Below are 25,638 nucleotides of genomic sequence, written 5' to 3'. Positions count from 1 at the left end.
GGTACAGAGATGAGATAGTCCTTCAAAAATCATGTTAAACATTATTACTGCACACAGAGTCCATGCAAATTATTATGTGAGTTCTTAAGCACATTTTTACTCCTGAACTTATTTAGGCTTGCCATAACAAAAGGATGGAATACTTATCAAGTCATTTCAGCTTTTCATTTTTAATACATTTGTAAGCAAATCTAAAAACATAATTCCACTTTAACATTTTGGGGTATTGTGTGTAGATCAGTGACACAAAATCTCAATTTAATCAATTTTAAATGTAGGCTGTAACATAACAAAATGTGGAAAAAGTCAAGAGGTGTGAATACTTCCTGAAGGCACTGTAGTGCAGTACTTTCAACCAGAGTCTTATGGATCCTGGTCAAAATTAGTGCACTATATAGCGAATGGAGTGCCATTTGGGACGAGGCCCGTTTCTCAAACACTGTGATAAGGAATGATAAGAAACAATATTATTAAAAAGCTCCTCAGACAGATTAGGTTAATGGATACCTTGGCTGGTTAGTTCAAAAAGTATGTTCATGGTGGAGAATATGGATTTAACTATCCGTTTCCCATAAAATGTCATGATTCATATAATTAGAACATTTCAACTGTAGGCTGTAACACAACAAAACATTTTTTATTGTGTGTTGGTGGGGACGCAGCGCTGTGTTCCAAACAAACAACTACAAGTGTGTGTGCTTCATTTCCTCAATGGCAAAGCTAGGAGAGGTAAAAAAAAAGCACCTTATAGTTGAAGGCTCTTTCCTTGAGTCATAAAAGGGAATTGAAATTACTTAGGAACTGGGCACAGTTTGGAGAGGTGTGTGACCACTAGGAGACACCAGTTAGACCTCTCACTCAAACCCTTGTAATCATTTAAATACACATAAAATCAACAGTGTAATGTTTGGATTCAGTCTTGTTTAATCTCCAGTGTTCCAGTTTGGCAAAAGTAGAGAAACCCACTTTTCCAGGCACCATCACAGTACAGGTTGGACTGAAGCAAAAACACAATATACTGTATCACCTCCCAGTTTGCTGCCAAACCGCCTAATCGTGGACTAATTGGAACACGAGTGAGGATAAAGTGGTATGGACTGAATTGTCGTCTCTGATTGAGACAGAGGGAATATAGATTTTTAGAGGTTTGGGCCGATGGTGTGGGGACTGAGGATACAGCTCTCAGTTGTCACACGCAAATGGAGATCCACCTGCCCCCACCATCGCTTCCCTTCTAGTAGGATAATCTAAACAGACAGACCTTGTCTACATCCAAATGGCACCCTATCCGTATATACAGTACCTTCAGAAAGTATTCACACCCCTTGACTTTTTTCAAAATGTTGTTGTGTTACAAAGTGGGGTTAAAATTGATTTAATTGTCATTTTTTTGTTAACAACCTACACAAAATACTCTGTAATGTCAAAGTGGAAGAAAAATGTATGGAAAACAAACACTAATATATCTTGACTAGATGCGTATTGAACCCCCTGAGTCAACACATTTGAATTACCTTCTCATTAGCTGTGAGAATTTCTGGCCAAGTCTCTAAGAGCTTTGCACAACAGGATTGTACAATATTTACCCATTATTCTTTTAAAATTCTTCAGGCTCTGTCAAGTTGGTTGTTGATCAATGCTAGACATTTTTAAGTCTTGCTATAGATTGTCAAGCCGATTTAAGTCAAAACTGTAACTAGGCCACTCAGGAACATTCAATGTCGTCTTGGTAAGAAACTCCAGCCTTGTGTTTTAGGTAATTTTTTGCAGTATTGCTTTACTGCCTTGTTGCAAACAGGATGCATGTTTTGAAATATTTTTATTCTGTACAGTCTTCCTTCTTTTTACTCTGTCAGTTAGGTTAGTATTGTGGAGTAACTACAATGTTGTTGATCCATCCTCAGTTATCTCCTACCACAGTCATTAAACTCTGTAACTGTTTTAAATCCCTGAGCAGTTTCCTTCGACTCCGGCAACAGAGTTAGGAAGGACGCCTGTATCTTCTTAGTGACTGGGTGCATTGATACACCATCCAAAGTGTAATGAATAACTGCAACATGCTCAAAGGGATATTCAATGTGTGTGTTTTGTTTACCCATCAATCAATATGTGCCCTTCTTTGCGAACCATTGGAAAACCTCTGTGGTCTTTGTGGTTGAATCTGTGCTTGAAATTCTCTGCTCGACTGAGGAACCTTACAGATCATTGTATTGTATGTGTGAGGTACAGAGATGAGATAGTCCTTCAAAAATCATGTTAAACATTATTACTGCACACAGAGTCCATGCAACTTATTATGTGAGTTCTTAAGCACATTTTTACTCCTGAACTTATTTAGGCTTGCCATAACAAAAGGATGGAATACTTATCAAGACATTTCAGCTTTTCATTTTTAATACATTTGTAAGCAAATCTAAAAACATAATTCTACTTTAACATTTTGGGGTATTGTGTGTAGATCAGTGACACAAAATCTCAATTTAATCAATTTTAAATGTAGGCTGTAACATAACAAAATGTGGAAAAAGTCAAGAGGTGTGAATACTTCCCGAAGGCACTGTAGTGCAGTACTTTCAACCAGAGTCTTATGGATCCTGGTCAAAATTAGTGCACTATATAGCGAATGGAGTGCCATTTGGGACGAGACCGTTTCTCAAACACTGTGACAGGGAATGATAAGAAACAATATTATTAAAAAGCTCCTCAGACAGATTAGGTTAATGGATTCCTTGGCTGGTTAGTTCAAAAAGTATGTAAATGGTGAAGAATATGGATTTAACTATCCGTTTCCCATAAAATGTCATGATTCATATAATCAGATAACTTTTATGGTGTTCTCGTATCCTGTCTTTTTCTGTTACAGCCATAAGAATATCTTGTGGTTCAGGTTATTGCTGGCCATTCTTATAGCACTTTATACTTGTACCTGTAAACGGGTTGAAAATGGCAGATTTTGGCACTGATAAATACCTTCATTGGAACACAGTGGCTGTACAGTAAAACGCTATACATGACATCAGACCTCAGGCTCTGCGCTACACATCGCTGTATGGGTTTTGACTGACAGCCGTTCTGACCTTGAGCGCCGGGCGGGACAAGAAGTTGCGCCATCCCTCCCGCTAATTGGAAACTTTTGTAAATGTTTAGTTGACTGGGTGAGGAAAATGCTGTAATTGTATTTGGAAAGATGAGCCATTGAGGATTATAATAAATACCGCTTTGATGTCATATAAGCAAACCAAACACCCGTGAGTCCAAATGTGCACTTCACATTGTTTGTCTATTGTGAAGAAAACTGGGAGCACAATTGTCCCAACGTCGTCTGGGTTAGGGGAGGGTTTACTTGGCTCATCGCGCTCTAGCGACTCGTGGCGGGCTGGGCGCCTGCAGGCCGACTTCGGTCGTCAGTTGAACGGTGTTTCCTCTGACACGTTGGTGCAGCTTGCTTCCGGGTTAAGCGAGCGGGTGTTAGGAAGCACGGTTTGGCTGCTCATGTTTCGGAGGACGCATGACTCGACCTTCGCCTCTCCCGAGCTCGTTTGGGAGTTGCAGCGATTAGACAAGATCATAATCACAAAATTGCGGAGAAAAAGGGGGTAAAAAAAAAAAGTACATTGAAATGACTTAAGAAATGTGCACACTTTGGAGAGGTGTGCAGTCACTTGGAGACACCAGTTAGTTATCTCACTTAAACCCTTGTACATTCTTTGGTCTTATGTTGCACATTTTTTCAGGAGTATTCTTATCATGTTAATGAATGTACCCAGAGTCTTTTCAGATTTCGTTATCAACAAATGCGGCAAAAGGTACAGTAAATGTAAAATGTACATAGAATCAACAGTGTAATGTTTGGATTCAGTCTTGTGTCAGGTGAACTGTGGTTCCCTCACCTTTGGTCTAATAATTTCCCCATAATCTACAAACTGTTCCCTTTCAATTGCTACCATGGTTATGCATTTTCATATTTCTTCTGTAAGAAACATTTCAATGTAGCCCTATCCATATTGGCCAACTCCCACGAGTGTAAAGATACATGTCTCACCTATGATATGTGGTTTATGGTCAGAGAACAGAGGTTAAGCTCAGCAATTTACTGTAGCTTCATGGTTACCAAAAACTTTGCCAAGGGTCTTAGTTTACATAGCCATTGCAATGAAAGAGTCTGGACCTAATCTACTCAAAACAGAGGACAAGCAATGTCACGTTATACTCGGCAGTTTAAAAGCATATTGAAATGCACCCTAGGGTGAGCCATGCAGTCTGTGTCCTCTCCACCAGCCTGCTGTATGCCAATGGAGTCCTTGCTAGAAATAATCTTGTTACGGCGAATGTAAAAGATTAATAGCCAATTTTACCACATGATTTATCCAGATTTGTGTGTGTGTGATATAGAAAGGGAGCTCCATCCATAAAACTAGTCTCGGTGCGGTGGCTGACTGGTGGATCATACCGGCATAGCTCATATTTGATGTCTCAATGCGATATCAATCGAGGCACTTATCAGATACATTTCAGAGTTCATTTCGAAAGAGTTCACAGTCGCCGCAGCGCAACCCGCAAAATCCACTATGCATAACGAGGCCAGGTAGACATTTACATAAATGTATCATTGGCATCATTTGATCACATTTGATGACCGTCGCAGTAGCCTAAACGGACAGGGGAAAGTTGCAATCGCCATTAAAATCTCCCTAATGACTTACTATTATATTAAATGTCCTGCTAAGCTGAAATCCCATTTGTATTCATGGGCTTTTCATTTTACGGGGCTGCTGGCAGCTGTTTGGCTGTCGGCTCACCTTCAAATCAGAGTGCATTATGGTTTTTTTCTGTTCTCTGTTTGAGGATTAAGTGATTGAGAGAAATGTGTCACCGTGTGTCTATCTCATACTGTACCTCCTAACAGCTCAGATTCAAATTCTGCATCCCAAATGGCAACCCATTCCCTACATAGTGCCCTACTTTTGACTCATAGGGCTCTGGGCAAAATTAGTGCACTACATTTGAGATAGGCCCAGTGTCACAGACTGCCTACAGTATTTCTGTTCCCTCCCGGTGGGCTGAGCCATTGTTAGAGATGTCTGATCATGACTGATTGCTGTCACGCCCTGATCTGTTTCATCTGTCCTTGTGCTTGTCTCCACATCCCCTCCAGGTGTCGCCCATCCACTTATTCCCTGGGTATTTTTACCTGTGTTTTCTGTCTGTCTGTGCCAGTTCGTCTTGTTTGTTCAAACACTGTTCTGTGTCTCAGTGCCTGCTTTTTCCAGTCTCGCTTTTCTTTTCATGCCTTCCTGGTTTTGACCCCTGCCTGTTCTGACTCCGAGCCCGCCTGCCTGCCATCCTGTACCTTGGCCCCACTACTCTGGATTATCAACCCCTTCCTGCCTTGATCTGTCATTTGCCTGCCTCTGTTACAATAAACATTGTTACTTCCACACAGTCTGCACTTGGGTCTTACCTGAAACCTGATAGATTGCTCAGAAGTTACCAATCCTGATATGAATAGACAGCTCTATGGAATAATGCCTTCAGAAAGTATTCACACCCCTTGACCTTTTCCACATTTTGTTGTGTTACAAGTTAGATTAATATGGATTTAAAAGTTATATTTTTGTCCAATCTACACAAAATACTCTGTCAAAGTGTACAAAAAAAATCTAACATTTGTAAAAAAAACACATATATATGTCTTGCCACAGATTTTCAAGCCTATTTAAGTCAAAACTGTAACTAGGCAACTCAAGAACATTCAATGTTGTCTTGGTAAGCAACTCCAGTATATATTTGGCCTTGTGTTTTAGGTTATTGTCCTGCTCAATGGTGAATTTGTCTCCCAGTGTCTGTTGGAAAGCAGACTGAACCAGGTTTTCCGCTAGGATTTTGCCTCTGCTTAGCGCTATTCCATTTATTTGTTTCCTAAAAAAACTCCCTCGTCCTGGCTGATGACAAGAATACCCATAACATGATGCAGCTACTACCATACATGAAAATATGAAGAGTGGTACTCAGTGATGTGTTATGTTGGATTTGCCCCAAACATAGCGCTTTGTATTCAGGACATAAAGTGTATTTATTTTCCAAATGTTTAGCAGTTTTACCTTAGTGCCTTATTGCTAACAGGATGCATGTTTTGGAATATTTGTATTCTGTTCAGGCTTCTTTCTTTTCTCTCTATCATTTAGGTTAGTATTGTGGAGTAACTACAATGTTGTTGATCCATCCTTAGTTTTCTTCCATCACAACCATTAAACTCTGGATTCAAGTCAGCATTGGCTTCATGGTTTCCTTCCTCTCCGGCAACTTTGTAGTTACTGGGTGTATTGATACATCATCCAAAGTGTAATTCAGAACTTCACCATGCTCAAAAGGATATTCAATGTCTGCTTTTTAAATGTTTTGCTCATCTACTAATAGGTGCCCTGCTTTGCGAGGTGTAGGAAAACCTCCCTGTGTCACCCTGATCTGTTTCACCTGTCTTTGTGCTCGTCTCCACCCCCTCCAGGTGTCGCCCATCTTCCCCAGTGTATTTACACTTGTGTTCTCTGTTTGTCTGTTGCCAGTTCGTCTTGTCAGGTCTTACCAGCGTGGTTTCCCTTCTCTCTGCTTTCTCAAGTTCTGTTTCCCTGGTTCTGACCATTCTGCCTACCCTGATCCTGAGCCTGCCTGCTGTTCTGTACTTGCCTGACTCTGACCCGATAAAGAACCTCTGTCTGTCCTGACCCCGAGCCTGTCTGCTGTTCTGCACCTTATTGACTCTGACCTGGATTACGGACCTCTGCCTGCCTTTGACCTGTCTTTTGCCTCCCCCTGTTTGGGTCATTAAACATCTGTGACTCTACCTGTCTACATCTGGGTCTTCTCCTGAGTTCTGATACCCTGGTCTTTGTGGTTGAAACTGTGTTTGAAATTCACTCCTCGACTAAGGGACCTTACAGATAATTGTATGCGTGGGGTACAAAAATGAGGTAGTCATTAAAAAAATAATGTTAAACACACGAGTCCATGCAACTTATTATGTGACTTGTTAAGCACAATTTTACTACTGAACTGATTTAGGCTTGCCATAACAAAGGGGTTATATCAAGACATTTCAGCTCATTTTAAATTAATTTGTATAAAATTCTAAAAACATAATTCCACGTTGACGTTATGGGGTATTGTGTGTAGGCCAGTGACACAAAATCACAATTGAATCCATTTTAAATTCAGGCTATAACACAACAAAATGTGGAACAATTCAATGGTGTGAATAATTTCTGAAGGCTCTGTAAATTCAGAGGAAAAGTGTTTAGTGATTAAGGCCAGGTATATGCCGTTCCCCCTCCTCCCTACCCATCAAGGACTTATAAGTCATAATTGCAGTTCAGTTAGTTCCCTTTGTTCTGCAAGCACCTTTGAAGACCACCTCTCTGTTCATATTACACTGTGTTCTTCAGAACGGCATAGGCACAGAATAGCACAGCTAAATGCCTTTCTTGCAAAGTCACATCCCAACAATGCAATAATCAACACCAATGTATTAGTAGAAGGAAAAAAACCACGAGAAAAAATAAGAAATACACACAGTAATTAAGCATACTATGTACAGGAAATATTTAAAAACGGAGTTCCAATACTATATTTACATGTGCAGGGATACTGTAGTGACGGAGGTACAGTACCAGTCAAAAGTTTGGACACACTTACGTAATTCAAGGGGTTTTCATATTTTCTACATTGTAGAATAATAGTGAAGACATTAAAACTATGAAATAACACACATGGAATCATGTAGTAACCAAAAAAAGTGTTAAACAATTCAATATATATTTTAGATTCTTCAAAGTAGCCACCCTTTGCCTTGACAGCTTTGCACACTCTTGGCATTCTCTCACCCAGCTTCACCTGGAATGCTTTTCCAACAGTCTTGAAGGAGTTCCCACATATGCTGAGCACCTTTCCTTCACTCTGAGGTCCAACTCATCCCAAACCATCTCAATTGGGTTGAGGTTTGGTGATTGTGGAGGCCAGGTCATCTGATGCAGCCACCGATCACACTCCTTCTTGGTCAAATAGCCCTTACACAGCCTGGAGGTGTGTTTTTGGTAATTGTCCTGTTGAAAAACAAATGATAGTCCCACTAAGCGCAAACCAGATGGGATGGCATATCGCTGCAGAATGCTGTGATAGCCATGCTAGTTAAGTGTGCCTTGAATTCTAAATACAAAATTGGCAGTGTCAACACCAAAGCACCCCCACACCATCCCACTTCCTCCTCCATGCTTCACGGTGCAAACCACACATGTGGAAATCATCCGTTCACCTACTCTGCGTCTCACAAAGAAACGGTGGTTGGAACCAAAAATCGCGAATTTGGACTCATCAGACCAAAGGACATATTTCCACCGGTCTAATGTCCATTGCTTGTGTTTCTTGGCCCAAGCAAATCTCTTATTATTGGTGTCCTTTAGTAGTGGTTTCTTTGCAGCAATTCAATCATGAAGGCCTGATTCATGCAATCTCCTCTGAACAGTTGATGTTGAGACGTGTCTGCTACTTGAATTCTGTGAAGCATTTATTTGGGCTGCAATTTCTGAGGCTGGTAAGTCTAATGAACTTATCCTCTGCAGCAGAGGTAACTCTGGGTCTTCCTTAACTGTGGCTGGCAGTTTCATCATAGCGCTTGTTGGTTTTTGCGACTGCACTTGAAGAAACGTTCATGTCTTAAAGTAATGATGGACTGTCGTTTCTCTTTGCTTATTGGAGCTCTTCTTGTCATAATATGGACTTGGTCTTTTACCAAATAGGCTATGGTCTGTATACCACCCCTACCTTGTCACAACACAACTGATTGGCTCAAAACGCATTAAGAAGTAAACAAATTCCTCCATTTAACTTAACAAAGCACACCTGTTAATTGAAATGCATTCCAGCCTCATGAAGCTGGTTGAGAAAATGCCAAGAGTGTGCAAAGATGTCATCAAGGCAAAGGGTGGCTACTTTGAAGAATCTCAAATATAAAATATATTTTGACTTGTTTCACACTTTTTTGGTTACATGTGTTTTATTTCATAGTTTATGTCTTCACTATTATTCTACAATGTAGAAAATAGTGAAAAATTAAGAAAAACCCTTGAATAGGTAGGTGTGTCCAAACTTTTGACTGGTACTGTTTAGAGGTAAGGTGACTAGGCAACAGGATATAAGATAAACAGAGTAGCAGCAGCTTGTATTTCAGTGGGTGGGCACGTGTGTAGAGTCAGTATAAATGTGTGTGCATATTATGTGTGAGTGAGCAAATGATGGAGTGAGTGTTTGTGTGTGTGTTGGAGTGACAGTGTGTGTGAGTGTGTAGGGCCCTGTGATTGTGCATAGAGACTAAACTAAAAGGTCAATAAAAAGATACAAGGTAAACTCGGTCTGTGTAGCTATTTTGTTAGCTATTTATCAGTGGTATTGCTTGGGGATAGAAGCTGTTCAACAGCCTGTTGGTGTCAGACTTGATGCACTGGTACCTCTTGCCATGCGGCAGCAGAGAAAATAGTCTATGGCATGGGTGGTTGGAGTCTTTGACAATTTTAGCCAATATCCACAGCACACAGAGCACTGTGTGTGTGTGTGTGTGTGGTGTGTCCTCTCAACTTGGCCTGTACAGACTAGAGCTGCCCTTGCTCCTCATACTTCATACAAACACAGCGACAAAGAGGTCAGAGTGTCACTTGGTCGCATACACAAAACACACACACACTACATCTACATTAATACATGGCTAACCATGACTCCCTTTTTCTCCCACTGATCTGATACTACTGTTAACTTAGAACTCATGTCCATGATCACGTGTGACATTTTGTCTCCACATCTCCATCACGACAGTGACCTTTCAGAAAGCTCATGTTCCGTCTACATGAAAGAGGGCGATATGTAAAGCAATCAGCACATCTCCCGAAGATCCTACATGTCAAGCTGCCACTCCACAAGTCACAGTCCAATCAAACAGTCAGCGGGTTGGAATCAAATTCCAGGTCCAATTGTGCACAGTACGCGGTCTAGAAGTAATGCTCATGGCTTAGACACATTTATACTCGTCTTCTCAATAAAGTCCGGGGTTCAATCCCAACTCTTTAATATGTTACTGTCACCTGCCTCTCTCCCCCTCAGGAGAAAAAATCCCAGGTCCAGCATTATGACAAATATTAGCCCAGCAGTCTGCACTATCCTATGGAATAGCGTGGTGGGCTCAAAATCCAAGCAATGCAGCTCAGTTAACCTCACTAGGGTAGGGGGCACTATTTTCACCTCCGGATGAAAAGCGTGCCCAAAGTAAACTGCCTGCTACTCAGGCCCAGAAGCTAGGATATGCATACAATTGGTAGATTTGGATAGAAAACACTCTACACTCTATAATGTCTGTGAGTATAACAGAACTGATATGGCAGGCGAAAACCTGAGGAAAATCCATCCAGGAAGTGTTATTATTTTGAAATGGCTGTTTTTCCATTGAAAGCCCATCCACCATACAAAGACTTATGACCCAGTTCACGATCCCTATGGCTTCCACTACATGTGGCCAGTCTTAAGGCATTGTTTCAGGCTTTTACTCTGAAAAATGAGGGAGAAACACCACTTTCAATGAGAGGACAGTGGAAATTTCCAGACATGAGTCCTGCGCTTGACCGGGAGCACGCCTTTCTTGTTTCTCCTTTTCTATTCACGAAGCTATTGTCCGGTTGAAATATGATCGATTATTTATGACAAAAACAACCTGAGGATTGATTATAAACATCGTTTGACATGTTTCTACGAACATTTATGGTAATTTCTTTATTTTAAGTTTGCCTGCTCTGTTCCAATGGATTACTGAACAAAACGCACCAACAAAACTGAGGTTTTTGGATATAAAGAGGGACTTTATCAAACAAAACAAACATTTATTGTGTAACATGGAGTCTTGGGAGAGCAACCATATGAAGATCAAAGGTAAGGGATACATTTCATCGCTATTTCTGACTTTTGTTACTCCTCTACTTGGCTGTAATGATTTGTCTGCTGGGCACTGTTCTCAGATAATCGCATGGTTCGCTTTCACCGTAAAGCCTTTTTGAAATCTGACACAGCGGTTGGATTAACAAGAAGTTTATCTTTATGCTGATGTATAACACTTGTATCTTTTATGTATGTTTATTATGAGAATTTCTGTTTTGTTGAGTTTCACGCTCTGATTTGAGACAGTGGATTACTGAACAAAACGTGCTAACAGATTTTGGATATAAAGAGGGAATTTATCGAACAAAATGAACATTTATTGGGTAACTGGGAGTCTTGTGAGTATAACCATATGAAGATCAAAGGTAAGTGATTCATTTTATTGCTATTTCTGACTTTTGTTACTCCTCTACTTGGTTGGTTACTGTTTGTAATGATTTGTCTGCTGGGCGCTGTTCTCAGATAATCGCATGGTTTGCTTTCGCTCTAAAGTCTTTTTGAAATCTGACAAGGCGGCTGGATTAACAACAAGATAAGCTTTATTTTGATGTATTGCACTTGCGATTTTATGAAAGTTCAATATTTATAGTACTTTTATTTGAATTTGGCGCTCTTCCATTTCACCGGATGTTGGCCAGGTGGGACGGTAGCGTCCCACACCCCCTAGAGAGGTTAAATGAGTGGGGGTAGTACAATGAAATAATGTACATAGCACATTACCTTCATATATGGAACTGCACTACAGCACTTTACAGACCCATATGTGATTCCTGATCTGTGATGTGAATAATGTTGATCATCCCTTCTATCACTGCACGTGTACAGTCCCCTGTCCCCATATGTTTTTTTGTAAAGTGTCTACTGCTGTTTTTTATATCCTGTAATGGCTTTTTTATGATGCAAGGCACATTTCTGTGAAAACAGATTATTAAATTCTGTTATTTTAACTTATTACAGTCATCTAGTGTAATCACAGAGATGACACCATTGCCAAAAATTGATGTTGTGGGGGTTTAAATCATTTCTAAACATCCATCCCCTTAGCAACCAACCTCTGACAAGGCACGGTTAGCTTCAGGCTCTGGTGCACTGGACTCCTAAGGTGCATCTCAAATGCACCCAATTCCCTGTATAGTGCACTACCTTTAACCAGGCACTATATACATGTAGGAAATAGGGTGCCATTTTGCTCTCATCGCCTGTAGCTCTCTCTCTTACACACTCACCATGCACCATGAGCTCTGTTACGCTAGCTAGTGTTACCGCAGGCAGTCCAGTTTCTTGCATAAGGCATTATCTGGGTTATTAGCATAACAGTCGCCTCCTTTATCAGGGGAAGCTTAATGAAATGCTAATTCCTGTAGGTGGGATACCACCCCTTGCTGCTAGAAGAGGGATAAGAGGCTTTGCTGAAATTTACATGATGACTTCCTGACCTGCTTTGCAAATTGCACAGAATGGTTCTTGCTGTGTGTGCAAGCTCACACACACAGGGAACCATTCGTGAAAGCTAACACACACACACACACACACACACACACACACGCGCACGCTCACACACACACGGTGTCAAGCACACATGCACACAGTACCACATGTGTACGCTAACGCACAGAACAGTGTGTGTGTTTGCGTGCGTGTGTATGCTCAACATGCATGTAGCTAAACAACAGAGTATCACACACACAGACACTCACAAACCTGCTGATCTAAAGCATTGTTTGCACCTTAACCTTGAGCATTACCTTGCCAAGTTTAATCATGTTTGAGAGTAAACAAGCAATGCACAGCACGAAACAAGAGAACCCTACCATGGCAAACCGATTAAAAAAAAACACAGCAACAACTTGCAAGTCAAACACACTGTCAAGAAAAAGAAAAATGAGGGTGGGTCAGCTTAACAAGCGGAGCTGGCAGGGGTGCTGGTGTATCCTCGGCCCAGATGGTGGGCTGGGTTTGCCCTGGTCTGGGAACCCCCCCCCCCGGAGGCTTGGAGCGCTGGCATGGAGAATGACAGGTGTTTGCCCCCCCCTGGGCCTGTGCACTTTATAGGGAACAGGGTGCCATTTGGGACACAGACCATCTACGTGACTCATCAGCAATGACATCCTATGGACATTGTATGCTTCAAAGTGAAAACAGATATATTTCTTGCTGCATTCTATGTAAATGCACATACAGTTGAAGTCGGAAATTTACATACACTTAGGTTGGAATCATTAATACTCGTTTTTCAACCACTCCATAAAGGTCTTTTTAACAAACTATAGTTTTGGCAAGTCGGTTAAGACATCTACTTTGTGCATGACACAAGTAATTTTTCCAACAATTGTTTACAGACAGATTATTTCACTTAATCACAATTCCAGTGGGTCAGAAGTTTACATACACTAAGTTGACTCTGCTTTTAAACAGCTTAGAAAATTCCGGAAAATGATGTCATGGCTTTAGAAACTTCTGATAGACTAATTGACATCATTTGAGTCAATTGAAGGTGTACCTGTGGATGTATTTCAAGGCCTACCTTCAAACTCAGTGCCTCTTTGCTTGCCATCATGGGAAAATCAAAAGAAATCAGCCAAGACCTTAAAAGAAATGGCATACCACAACAAGTCTGGATCATCGTTGGGAGCAATTTCCAAACGCCTGAAGGTACCACGTTCATCTCTACAAACAATAGTACGCAAGTATAAACACCATGGGACCACATAGCAGTCATACCAATCAGGAAGGAGACGCGTTCCGTCTCCTAGAGATGAACATACTTTGGTGCATAAAGTGCAAATCAATCCCAGAACAGCAGCAAAGGACCTTGTGAAGATGCTGGAGGAAACAGGTACAAAAGTATCTATATCCACAGTAAAACTAGTCCTATATCGACATAACCTGAAAAGCCGCTCAGCAAGGAAGAAACCACTGCTCCAAAACCGCCATAAAAAAGCCAGACTACGGTTTGCAACTGCAGATTATTATTTCACCTTTATTTAGCCAGGTAGGCTAGTTGAGAACAAGTTCTCATTTACAACTGCGACCTGGCCAAGATAAAGCAAAGCAGTTCGACACACACAACAACAGAGTTACACATGAAATAAACAAACATACAGTCAGTAATACAATAGAAAAAGTATATATACAGTGTGTGCAAATGAGGTAGGATAAGGGAGGTAAGGCAATAAATAGGCCATGGTGGCGAAGTAATTACAATATCACAATTAAACACTGGAATGGTAGATGTGCAGAAGATGAATGTGCAAGTAGAGATACTGGGGTGCAAAGGAGCAAGATAAATAAATAAATACAGTATGGGGATGAGGTAGTTGGATGGGTTATTTACAGATGGGCTATGTACAGGTGCAGTGATCTGTGAGCTGCTCTGACAGCTGGTGCTTAAAGCTAGTGAGGGAGATATGAGTCTCCAGCTTCAGTGATTTTTGCAGTTCGTTCCAGTCATTCGCAGCAGAGAACTGGAAGGAAAGGCGACCAAAATAAGAATTGGCTTTGGGGGTGACCAGTGAGATATACCTGCTGGAGTGCGGGAGTACGGGTGGCTGCCGCTATGGTGACCAGTGAGCTGAGATAAGGTGGGGCTTTACCTAGCAGAGACTTGTAGATGACCTGGAGCCAGTGGGTTTGGCGGCGAGTATGAAGCGAGGGCCAGCCAACGAGAGCATACAGGTCGCAGTGTTGGGTAGTATATTGGGCTTTGGTGACAAAACGGATGGCACTGTGATAGACTGCATCCAATTTGCTGAGTAGAGTGTTAGAGGCTATTTTGTAAATGACATCGCCAAAGTCAAGGATCGGTAGGATGGTCAGTTTTATGAGGGTATGTTTGGCAGCATGAGTGAAGGAGGATTTCTTGCGAAATAGGAAGCCGATTCTAGATTTAATTTTGGATTGGAGATGCTTAATGTGAGTCTGGAAGGAGAGTTTACAGTCTAACCAGACATCTAGGTATTTGTAGTTGTCCACATATTCTAAGTCAGAACTGGGTAGGATAGATATAGGTCTATAGCAGTTTGGGTCAAGAGTGTCTCCCCCTTTGAAGAGGGGGATGACCGCGGCAGCTTTCCAATCTTTGGGAATCTCAGACGATACAAAAAAAGAGGTTGAATAGGCTAGTAATAGAGGTTGCAACAATTTTGGCAGATCATTTTAGAAAGAGAGGGTCCAGATTGTCTAGCCCGGCTGATTTGTAGGGGTCCAGATTTAGCAGCTCTTTTAGAACATCAGCTATCTGGATTTGGGTGAAGGAGAAATGGGGGAGGCTTGGGCAAGTTTCTGTGGAGGGCTGTTGACCGGGGTAGGGGTAGCCATGTGGGAAGCATGGCCAGCCGTAGAAAAATGCTTATTGAAATTCTCAATTATCGTGGATTTATCGGTGGTGACAGTGTTTCCTAGCCTCAGTGCAGTGGGCAGCTGGGAAGAGGTGCTTTAATTCTCCATGGACTTTACAGTGTCCCAGAACCTTTTTGAGTTTGTGCTACAGGATGAAAATGTCTGCTTGAAAAAGCTAGCCTTAGCTTTCCTAACTGCCTGTGTATATTGGTTCCTAACTTCTCTGAAAAGTTGCATATCACGGGGGCTATTCGATGCTAATGCAGAACGCCACAGGATGTTTTTGTGCTGGTCAAGGGCAGTCAGGTCTGGAGAGAACCAAGGGCTATATCTGTTCCTGGTTCTAAATTTTTTGAATGGGGCATGCTTATTTAAGATGGTGAGGAAGGCACTTTTAAAGAATAACCAGGCATCCTCTACTGACGGGATAAGGTCAATACCCTTCCAAGATACCCGGGCCAGGCCGATTAGAATGTCCTGCTCGCTGAAGTTTTTTAGGGAGCGTTTGACAGTGATGAGGGGTGGTCGTTTGACCGCAGACCCATTACGGATGCAGGCAATGAGGCAGTGATCGCTGAGATCTTGGTTGAAAACAGCAGAGGTGTATTTGGAGGGCAAGTTGGTTAGAATGATATCTATGAGGGTGCCCGTGTTTACGGATTTGGGGTTGTACCTGGTGAGTTCATTGATAATTTGTGTGAGATTGAGGGCATCAAGCTTAGATTGTAGGATGGCCGGGGTGTTAAGCATGTCCCAGGTTAGGTCACCTAGCAGCACAAGCTCTGAAGATAGATGGGGGGCAATCAATTCACATATGGTGTCCAGGGCACAGCTGGGGGCAGAGGGTGGCCTATAACAAGCGGCAACGGTGAGAGGCTTGTTTCAAGAAAGTGAAAATTGGCTTAAGGACAACAAAGTCAAGGTATTGGAGCGGCCATCACAAAGCCCTGACCTTAATCCTATAGAACATTTGTGGGCAGAACTGAAAAAGTGTGTGTGCGCAAGGAGGCCTACAAACCTGACTCAGTTACACCAGCTCTGTCAGGAGGAATGGGCCAAAATTCACCCAACTTATTGTGGGAAGCTTGTGGAAGGCTACCCGAAATGTTTGACCCAAGTTAAACAATTTAAAGGCAATTCTACCAAATACTAATTGAGTGTATGTAAACTTCTGACCCACTGGAAATGTGATGAAAGAAATAAAAGCTGAAATAAATCATTCTCTCCACTATTATTCTGACATTTCACATTCTTAAAATAAAGTTTCTGGAAAGGTGGATTTTTAAAGGTGGAAGCTCAAATTGTTGGGCACGGACCTGGATAGTAAAAGAGAAGTCTGCAGGCTCTCTCTGTAGTAGATTGCAACACTGCCCCCTTTGGCAGTTCTATCTTGTCGGAAGATGTTATAGTTAGGGATGGAAATTTCAGGGTTTTTGGTGGTCTTCCTACGCCAGGATTCAGACACGGCTAGGACATCCTGGTTGGCAGAGTGTGGTAAAGCAGTGAATAAAACAAACTTAGGGAGGAGGCTTCTAATGGTGACATGCATGAAACCAAGGCTTTTACAGTTACAGAAGTCAACAAATGAGAGCGCCTGGAGAGTAGGAGTGGAGCTAGGCACTGCAGGGCCTGGATTAACTTCTACTTCACCAGAGGAACAGAGGAGGAGTAGGATAAGGGTACGGCTAAAGGCTATCAGAACTGGTCGTCTAGTATGTTCGGAAAAGAGAGTAAAAGGAGCAGGTTTCTGGGTGCGATAGAATAGATTCAAGGCATAATGTACAGACAAACGTATGGTAGGATGTGAGTACATTGGAGGTAAACCTAGGCATTGAGAAATGATGAGAGATATTGTCTCTAGAGACGTTTAAACCAGGTGATGTCACAGCATATGTGGGAGGTGGAACTAAATGTTTGGTTAAGGCATATTGAGCAGGGCTAGAGGCTCTACAGTGAAATAAGACAATCACTAACCAGGACAGTAATGGACAAGGCATATTGATATTAGGGAGAGGCATGCGTAGCCGAGTGATCATAGGGGTCCAGTGAGTGGTTGGGCTGGCTGGAGACACAGCGATTCAGACAGCTAGCAGGCCGGGGATAGCAAGGGCCTTAGAAGGCCTTAGAAGGACGTTGCGACGGAAGAAAGTCTGTTTTAGCCTCTGCGTGCGGTGACGTCGATAGACCAGTCGTGATGGATTAGTAGGGTTCCGAATAGCAGAGAATAGTGGCCCAAGAAATTGGCCGATGGATTTATTCAGCTAACAGTCCAATATGCTCTAGACAGCTAGCGGGCCATAGCTAGCGGGCCGCGGCTAGCAGCTAGCGGGCCGCATCTAGCAGATTGGCATTCAAGGGACGTTGCGGAGTAGGGGCCAGTTGAGTACCCCTTTCAGCAGGTTACATGGGTAGTCCAGTCGTGAAGGATAGGCGGGGTTCCGTGCCCCGTACCGGCAGTACAAGAGGTCTGGGTATTGTAGCCCAGGAGTGGCTGATGGGCCTCTTTAGCTAGCCTGGAGAATGGGCCTAGCATGGGCTAGCTCCAGGCTAATTGGTGCTTGCTTCGGGACAGACATTAGCCAGGAGTAGTCACTCGGATTGCAGCTAGCTAGCTGCGATGATCCGGTGAAAAGGTTCAGAGCTTGCAGTAGGAATCCGGGGATATGGAGAGAAAATAGGTCCGGTATGCTCTGGTTTGAGTCGCGTTGTACAAACTGACGAGAGCTTACCGAGCTAAAGGTTAGCTGATGACCGCTAGCAGTGGTTAGCTGACTACTAGCTGGTAGCTAGTGAGCTGGCTAGCTTCTGTTGGGGGATTCTGGTTCCGAGGTAAATAAAAATACTTTAGAAAAAACAGATCCACACCACATTGGGTGAGGCAGGTTGCAGGACAGTATTTTTAAGTTGAGGTTTAGAGAAATATAAAAAAGATATGCGAGGAAAAACATATACAAATATATATACATGGGACATGACAAGACGAAGGACAAAGACGTCTGACTGCTACACCATCTTGGATGCAAGGACAAAGATACTTTTTGGAGAAATGTCCTCTGGTTTGATGAAACTAAAATAGAACTGTTTGGCCATAATGACCATTGTTATGTTTGGAGGAAAAAGGGGGAGGCTTGCAAGCCGAAGAACACCATTTCAACTGTGAAGCACGGGGGTGGCAGCATCATGTTGTGGGGGTTCTTTGCTGCAGTAGGGACTGATGCACTTCACAAAATAGATGGCATCATGAAGCAGGAAAGTTATGTGGATATATTGAAGCAACATCTCAAGACATCAGTCAGGAAGTTAAAGCTTGGTTGCAAATGGGTCTTCCAAATGGACAATGACCCCAAGTATACTTCCAAAGTTGTGGCAAAATGGTTTAAGAACAACAAAGTCAAGGTATTGGAGTGGCCATTACAAAGCCCTGACCTCAAACATGTAGAAAATTTGTGGGCAGAACTGAAAAAGTGTGTGTGAGCAAAGAGGCCTACAAACCTGACTCAGTTACACCAGCTCTGTCAGGAGGAATGGGCCAAAATTCACCCAACTTATTGTGGGAAGTTTGTGGAAGGCTACCCGAAACGTTTGACCCAAGTTAAACAATTTAAAGGCAATGCTACCAAATACTAATTGAGTGTATGTAAACTTCTGACCCACTGGGAATGTGATGAAAGAAATAGAAGCTGAAATAAATCATTCTCCCTATTATTATTCTGACATTTCACATTCTTAAAATAAAGTGGTGATCCTAACTGACCTAAGACAGGGAATCTTTACTAGGATTAAATGTCAGAAATAATGAAAAACTGACTGCCGACTTCAACTGTACACTATTCCATATTATGTCCATACCTCAACAAGAAGTAAAATAACATTTGTACCTTGACCAGTAAGCGGATGGTGCCTGATGCTTTGTGGGAAATGTAGTACCAGAAGGTGAGCTTGCAGGTGGCACTGGACTCCTTCCACACAGAGCTCTTCATGTGAGCCTTATCACCTTTAAATCCCACTGGAGTAGCTTCCAAATAGACAAAATGACCTGGGTTAGAGAGAGAGAGAGAGAGAGAGGAAGAGGGAGAGAGAGAGAGAGAGAGGTGTGAAGCAGATTGATAGCCACCTCCTCAGACTGTTCTTGCTTCTGATGACAAATTACAGTGAGGTCATAGGGGTGTGAGGGAGAGTCATGGGGTGGCGATCACTGCAACTGCCCCTTGGTGCCTTCAGTGGTTGCCATTACAGAGGGCACAGAAAAGTTTACCAAGTCAATGATAAAACCTCCAAAGTTAAAAAAGAACATGCTGGACTCAACGTGAGTCAGTGATCTAAAACATTCAACAGACTGGAAGAGTCTAATCATTCATATATGTGGCTCTAAGTCAATTCAAAAGCTTCTCAAGATACTGCAGATGAATAGCCATTCAATACCTTGTCTGTGACACATAGAAGGAGATGCATCCCTAATGGCATCCTATCCTATTCTCTATATAGTGCAATACACTACTGACCAGAGCCCTATGTATGGAATGCACTTTATAAAGAATAGGGTGCCATTTGGGACACGTCCATAGCGTTCATTCTGCTCAAATGTATTTCTCTATCAAAGCTGCTATGACGAAATTATGAATTTCCATTCCAGACACAGATGTTAAAATGCATAAATATTACGAATGTTCTTTTTCTTATCAATCCTCTCCATCTTGAGCCAAGAAATGTGATCCAACTATCTCATAAAATTCTGGGATATGGGTTTTAATTTACTCGCAGAGCAGGTAGGGAATGTAAAAAAGCAAACTTTTATACACTTCCTCAAATCAATTCAAGTATGTTATTGGACTCTATTCTATGTTTTCATGTTTGGTTCAGCAGATACAGTATGAAGAGAAAAATACATTGTTCGGTTATGGTGGGATAGAGAAATAGCCACCATGGCAAGAGGATGTTTTATTGTGCTCAGAGCTCCAAACTGTTCAGAGCCCCAAACTGTGCAACTGTACCAAGTTTCATGTTTTATAAAAAGTGGGGGGGAAATTCACATATCGCCTGGACTATAAGGGGAATTCCCATAGAAATTGCAGAGAGAAATACACTAATACATTACCATGCTCATTCTTCAGAGTGTGGTCAAATGGAGGTCTTATGCCCTGGACCGAGCCCACACCCAATGACCAATCAAAGTTGTCAGCCAGGGAGCTCTTCCAACCACAGCGGCCATTCTCGAAAGAGCAGGAAGTCCCACAATCCTTTTCATCGGTGCCGTCGCCGCAAACGTCTATGAAGTCACAGCTCTTGTCTGGATGGAAACACTGGCCGTTCTCACACTGCAGGTGGCCCAGAGGACAGGAGCCTAGGGAACACACACACTGATTATAATGCATAATGTATGCATGAGACAGACAGACACAGACTGATTATAATGCATAATACTTGCATGAGACAGACACACACACACACTGACCAAGGGAGAGGCCATGTACTGAGAATTACACAAAGTCAATTTATTGTATAGCATTCAGTGGCTTGCACATGAAGGCAAAGGGAAACTGCAGCAGTGTCAGGATCTGTGTGTGTAGCTAGCATGATGTTGGCATGCATTAGCTTCCTCATACATCATGTAGAGCAGAGGTCAGGGGTCAGCCATTAGTGAAGTGAAGCACCACTCAAATGAAAGAGGGTACGGTCAGGCTGCCCAGCACTAGGCCTGTGTCCCAAACGACACTCTATTCCCTATAAAGTGCAGTACTTTTGGGCCTTGGTCAAAAGTAGTGCACTATACTGTATAGGATATAGGGTGCCATTTGGGACACAAAGTGCTGTAGAAATGTTATGGATCATGCAGCCAAGAGACTAGGGTAATAAGCAGGACCAGTCGACAAAGGACCGTGAGATAGGAAATCAATGAAGTATTGAAATCAAAACAAATAGTGCACAACTAAAAGTCGTATCCATTCAGTGCACAAACAGCTGTGTGAATTCCCTGTGGATTTGGGTTGGCTCTGGTCTTAAGACCTAACAATCATCAGAAATACATTATATATATACAAAAGTATGTGGACACCCGTTCAAATTAGTGGATTTTGCTATTTCAGCAACACCCGTTGCTGACAGCTGTAAAACATCGAGCACACCCATCCAATGTACAGGTGCAGGGCTATGTACAGGTGCAGTGATCTGTGAGCTGCTCTGACAGCTGGTGCTTAAAACTGGAGATTTTTGTAGTTCGTTCCAGTCATTGGCAGCAGAGAACTGGAAGGAGAGGCAGCCAAAGGAGGAATTGGCCCTGGGGGTGACCAATGAAATACACCTGCTGGAGCGCGTGCTACGGGTGGGTGATGCTATGGTGACCAGCGAGCTGAGATAAGGCGGGACTTTACTTAGCAGGGTCTTGTAGATGTCCTGGAACCAGTGGGGTTGGCGTGGGTTTGGCGACGAGTATGAAGCGAGGGCCAACCAACGGGAGCGTACAGGTCGCAGTGGTGGGTAGTATATGGGGCTTTGGTGACAAAACGGATGGCACTGTGATAGACTGCATCCAATTTGTTGAGTTGGGTGTTGGAGGCTATTTTGTAAATGACATCACAGAAGTCGAGGATCGGTAGGATGGTCAGTTTTACGAGGGCATGTTTGGCAGCATGAGTGAAGGATGCTTTGTTGCGAAATAGGAAGCCAATTCTAGATTTAATTTTGGATTGGAGATGTTTGATGTGAGTCTGGAAGGAGAGTTTACAGTCTAACCAGACACCTAGGTATTTGTAGTTGTCCACATATTCTAAGTCAGAACCGTCCAGAGAAGTGATGCTGGGTGGGCAGGTGTAGACAGCGGTCGGTTGATGAACATGCGTTTAGTTTTACTTGTGTTTAGGAGCAGTTGGAGGCTACGGAAGGAGAGTTGTATGGCATTGAAGCTCATCTGGAGGGTAGTTAACACAGTGTCCAAAGAAGGGCCAGAAGTTTACAGAATGGTGTCATCTGCGTAGAGGTGGATCAGAGACTCACCAGCAGCAAGAGCGACATCATTGATGTATACAGAGAAAATAGTTGGCCCAAGAATTGAACCCTGTGGCACCCCCATAGAGACTGCCAGAGGCCCAGACAACAGACCCTCCGATTTGACACACTGAACTCTATCGGAAAAGTAGTTGGTGAACAGGGCGAGGCAATCATTTGAGAAACCGAGGCTGTTGAGTCTGCTGATGAGGATGTGGTGAGTCGAAAGCCTTGGCCAGGTCAATGAATACAGCTGCACAGTATTGTTTCTTATCGATGGCGGTTAAGATATCGTTTAGGACCTTGAGCGTGGCTGAGGTGCACCCATGACCAGCTCTGAAACCAGATTGCATAGTGGAGAAGGTACAGTGGGGTTCGAAATGGTCGGTAATCTGTTTGTTAACCTTAGAAAGGCAGGGTAGGATAGATATAGGTCTGTAGCAGTTTGGGTCAAGAGTGTGTCCCCCTTTGAAGAGGGGGATGACCGCAGCTGCTTTCCAATCTCAGATGACACGAAAGAGAGTTTGAACAGGCTAGTAATAGGGGTTGCAACAATTTCGGCAGATAATTTAAGAAAGAAAGGGTCAAGATTGTCTAGCCCGGCTGATTTGTAGGGGTCCAGATTTTGCAGCTCTTTCAGAACATTTGGGAGAAGGAGAAATGGGGAAGGCTTGGGCGAGTTGCTGTGGGGGGTGCAGTGCTGTTGACCGGGTATAGGTAGCCAGGTGGAAAGCATGGCCAGCCGTAGAAAAATGCTTATTGAAATTCTCAATTATCGTGGATTTATCGGTGGTGATAGAGTTTCCTAGCCTCAGTGCAGTGGGCAGCTGGGAGGAGGTACTCTTATTCTCCATGGACTTTACAGTGTCCCCAGAACTTTTTTGAGTTTGTGTTGCAGGAGGCAAATTTCTGCTTGAAAAAGCTAGCCTTGGCTTTTCTAACTGCCTGTGTATATTGGTTTCTAACTTCCCTAAAAAGTTGCATATCACGGGGGCTGTTTGATGCTAATGCAGAACGCCACAGGATGTTTTTGTGCTGGTTAAGGGCAGTCAGGTCTGGAGAGAACCAAGGGCTATATCTGTTCCTAGTTCTACATTTTTTGAATGGGGCATGCTTATTTAAGATGGTGAGGAAGGCATTTTTAAAGAATAACCAGGCATCCTCTATTGACGAGATGAGGTCAATATCCTTCCAGGACACCCGGGCCAGGTCGATTAGAAAGGCCTGCTCGCTGAAGTGCTTCAGGGAGCGTTTGACAGTGATGAGTGGAGGTCGTTTGACTGCTGACCCATTACGGATACAGGCAATGAGGCAGTGATCGCTGAGATCTTGGTTGAAAACAGCAGAGGTGTATTTAGAGGGCAAGTTGGTTAGGATGATATCTATGAGGGTTGGTGGAACCCAGGAGAACGCTACCTGCCTAAATCCATGGTGCCAACTGTAAAGTTTGTGGGAGGAGGATTTATGGTCTGGGGCTGTTTTTCATGGTTCGGGCTAGGCCCCTTAGTTCCAGTGAAGGGAAATCTTCACGCTACAGCATACAATGACATTCTAGATGATTCTGTGCTTGCAACTTTGTGGCAACAGTTTGAGGAAGGCCCTGTTTCAGCATGACAATGCCCCCGTGCACAAAGCGAGGTCCATACAGAAATGGTTTGTCAAGATCGGTGTGGAAGAACTTGACTGGCCTGCCTAGAGCCCTGACCTCAACCCTATCGAACCCCTTTGGGATGAATTGGAATGCCGACTGCCAGGCCTAATCGCCCAACATCAGTGACCGATCTCACTAATGCGACCTGCAGTCCCCGCAGCAAATGTTCCAACATCTTGTGGAAAGCCTGGAGGCTGTTATAGCAACAGGGGGGGGGGGGGAGCAACTCCATATTAATGGCCATGATTTTGGAATGAGATGTTCGACGAGCAGGTGTCCACATACTTTTGGTAATGTAGTGTACATGCACACACACACACAGACTGTATAAAAAGGCCCAAGGTGACAATAAAGAGGCAGTTGCTTTTAATTAATGCAGGTATTAAGATGGTGAGCTCACCTCTGCATGATCAGAACTTCACCTTCATAATGTCGGGCTAATGACATCTAGTGGAGTTCACAAAACTGTAAAATCCATACAATTTAGTCAAGCTATTCGTCGAAACGACATCAAGTGTCTCAGACTAGGAGTGCTGATCTAGTATCAGTTCCCCCCGTTTGTGCATGTAATGTTATTAATTGTGATCTAAAAGGCAAAGCTGATCCTGAATCGCAAAACAAGCAAAGAGACCTGAAAGGCCAAGAATTCAAATTGAATATAAAAAGTAAGCCAAGCAAGCAGACGATCTGAATGATACATTAGCCTCTCTTTCAGTCAGTGGCTTAGGAGGACAAAGGAGGGGAGAAGTAAGGCTTTGTATCAGAAGGAGGGGGAGTAGACGGCTGAGAAGAGGGGATGTGGGACTGGAATTGTGGCTGTATAGGAGCCAGGCATTCCAGTGGGGTCAGACTTGGGGTTTGGGAGTATTAGAGAGGCGTGATGATGCGTGATGAAGAGGGGTGGTCCCAGTAATTCAAGCAAAGAAAGGGGGATAAATCCCCTCTAATATTTTCTTCCACTTCTTCAGGTGCACAGGACCAGAAGGAATATGGTCCCACCACAGTGGCATGATGTGCATCCTATTCCCTATATAGTGTACTACTTTTGACCAGAGCCCATACATGGATATGGAAAAACGGGAAACCATTTTGCCTCTCAAAGGTAACGAAGAAAGAGTTTGGTCTACCATGACAACCATTTCCATACATTCAAGTCATTTCAAATGTTGAAATTTGTTTCTGCCTTTGTAAATAGCTGATTTTGTACTTGTATGATCCAGACCGGGGTTCAAATGGTAATAAATCATCATTTAAAATAATGTATATGTGCTTGATTGAGCTAGCTGGGCTTAATGGACCAAACAGAATAGTCCCAAAACTGCAAACCCTGCCCACTTAGCACTCCAAGCAGGATAGAGCAAACGCTCAAAGTATTTTGAAAGATTTCAAATAGTTTTTGAACCCAGGTCTGATATGTTCTATCATAACAGCAAAGCCAAACTCTGTTTATTCCCCCATTCACCTCTATCGCCACCTCTCCCACCCTCTGCATGAAAGACTGAATGTTAGTGCAGATTATACTGAGGATTAATGGACTTTTATATGATGATCATTATGGGATATGATGGCTCAGAAGCCTGTACATTAAAAGTGGATCTAATTTAGATGATGTCATTCCATTCACTCCATTCTAGCCATTATTATGAGCTGTCCTCCCCTCAGCAGCCTCCACTGGTACTGTAATGACCCACTGCCCTTCG

The 25,638-nt window shown here is 42.9% G+C and overlaps 1 protein-coding gene across 1 annotated transcript in view; it reads right to left on the bottom strand.

Moving 5' to 3' along the window:
* The window catches only part of malrd1 (MAM and LDL receptor class A domain containing 1), a 117,349-nt gene that overhangs the window by 32,661 nt on the left and 59,050 nt on the right, over positions 1 to 25,638 (bottom strand). The window contains exons 20-21 of the mRNA XM_029756079.1: positions 20,402 to 20,647; positions 19,185 to 19,342 (exon numbers count right to left, since the gene is read on the bottom strand). Of these exons, the coding sequence (XP_029611939.1) occupies positions 19,185 to 19,342; positions 20,402 to 20,647 (404 nt within the window). The remainder of the gene's footprint in view (positions 1 to 19,184; positions 19,343 to 20,401; positions 20,648 to 25,638) is intronic.

The sequence above is a fragment of the Salmo trutta genome, chromosome 6 (assembly GCF_901001165.1).
Source record: "Salmo trutta chromosome 6, fSalTru1.1, whole genome shotgun sequence".
Classification (NCBI taxonomy): domain Eukaryota; kingdom Metazoa; phylum Chordata; class Actinopteri; order Salmoniformes; family Salmonidae; genus Salmo; species Salmo trutta.
The sequence above is the reverse complement of the archived record's forward strand: the minus strand, read 5'-3'. Positions and strand labels throughout refer to the sequence as shown.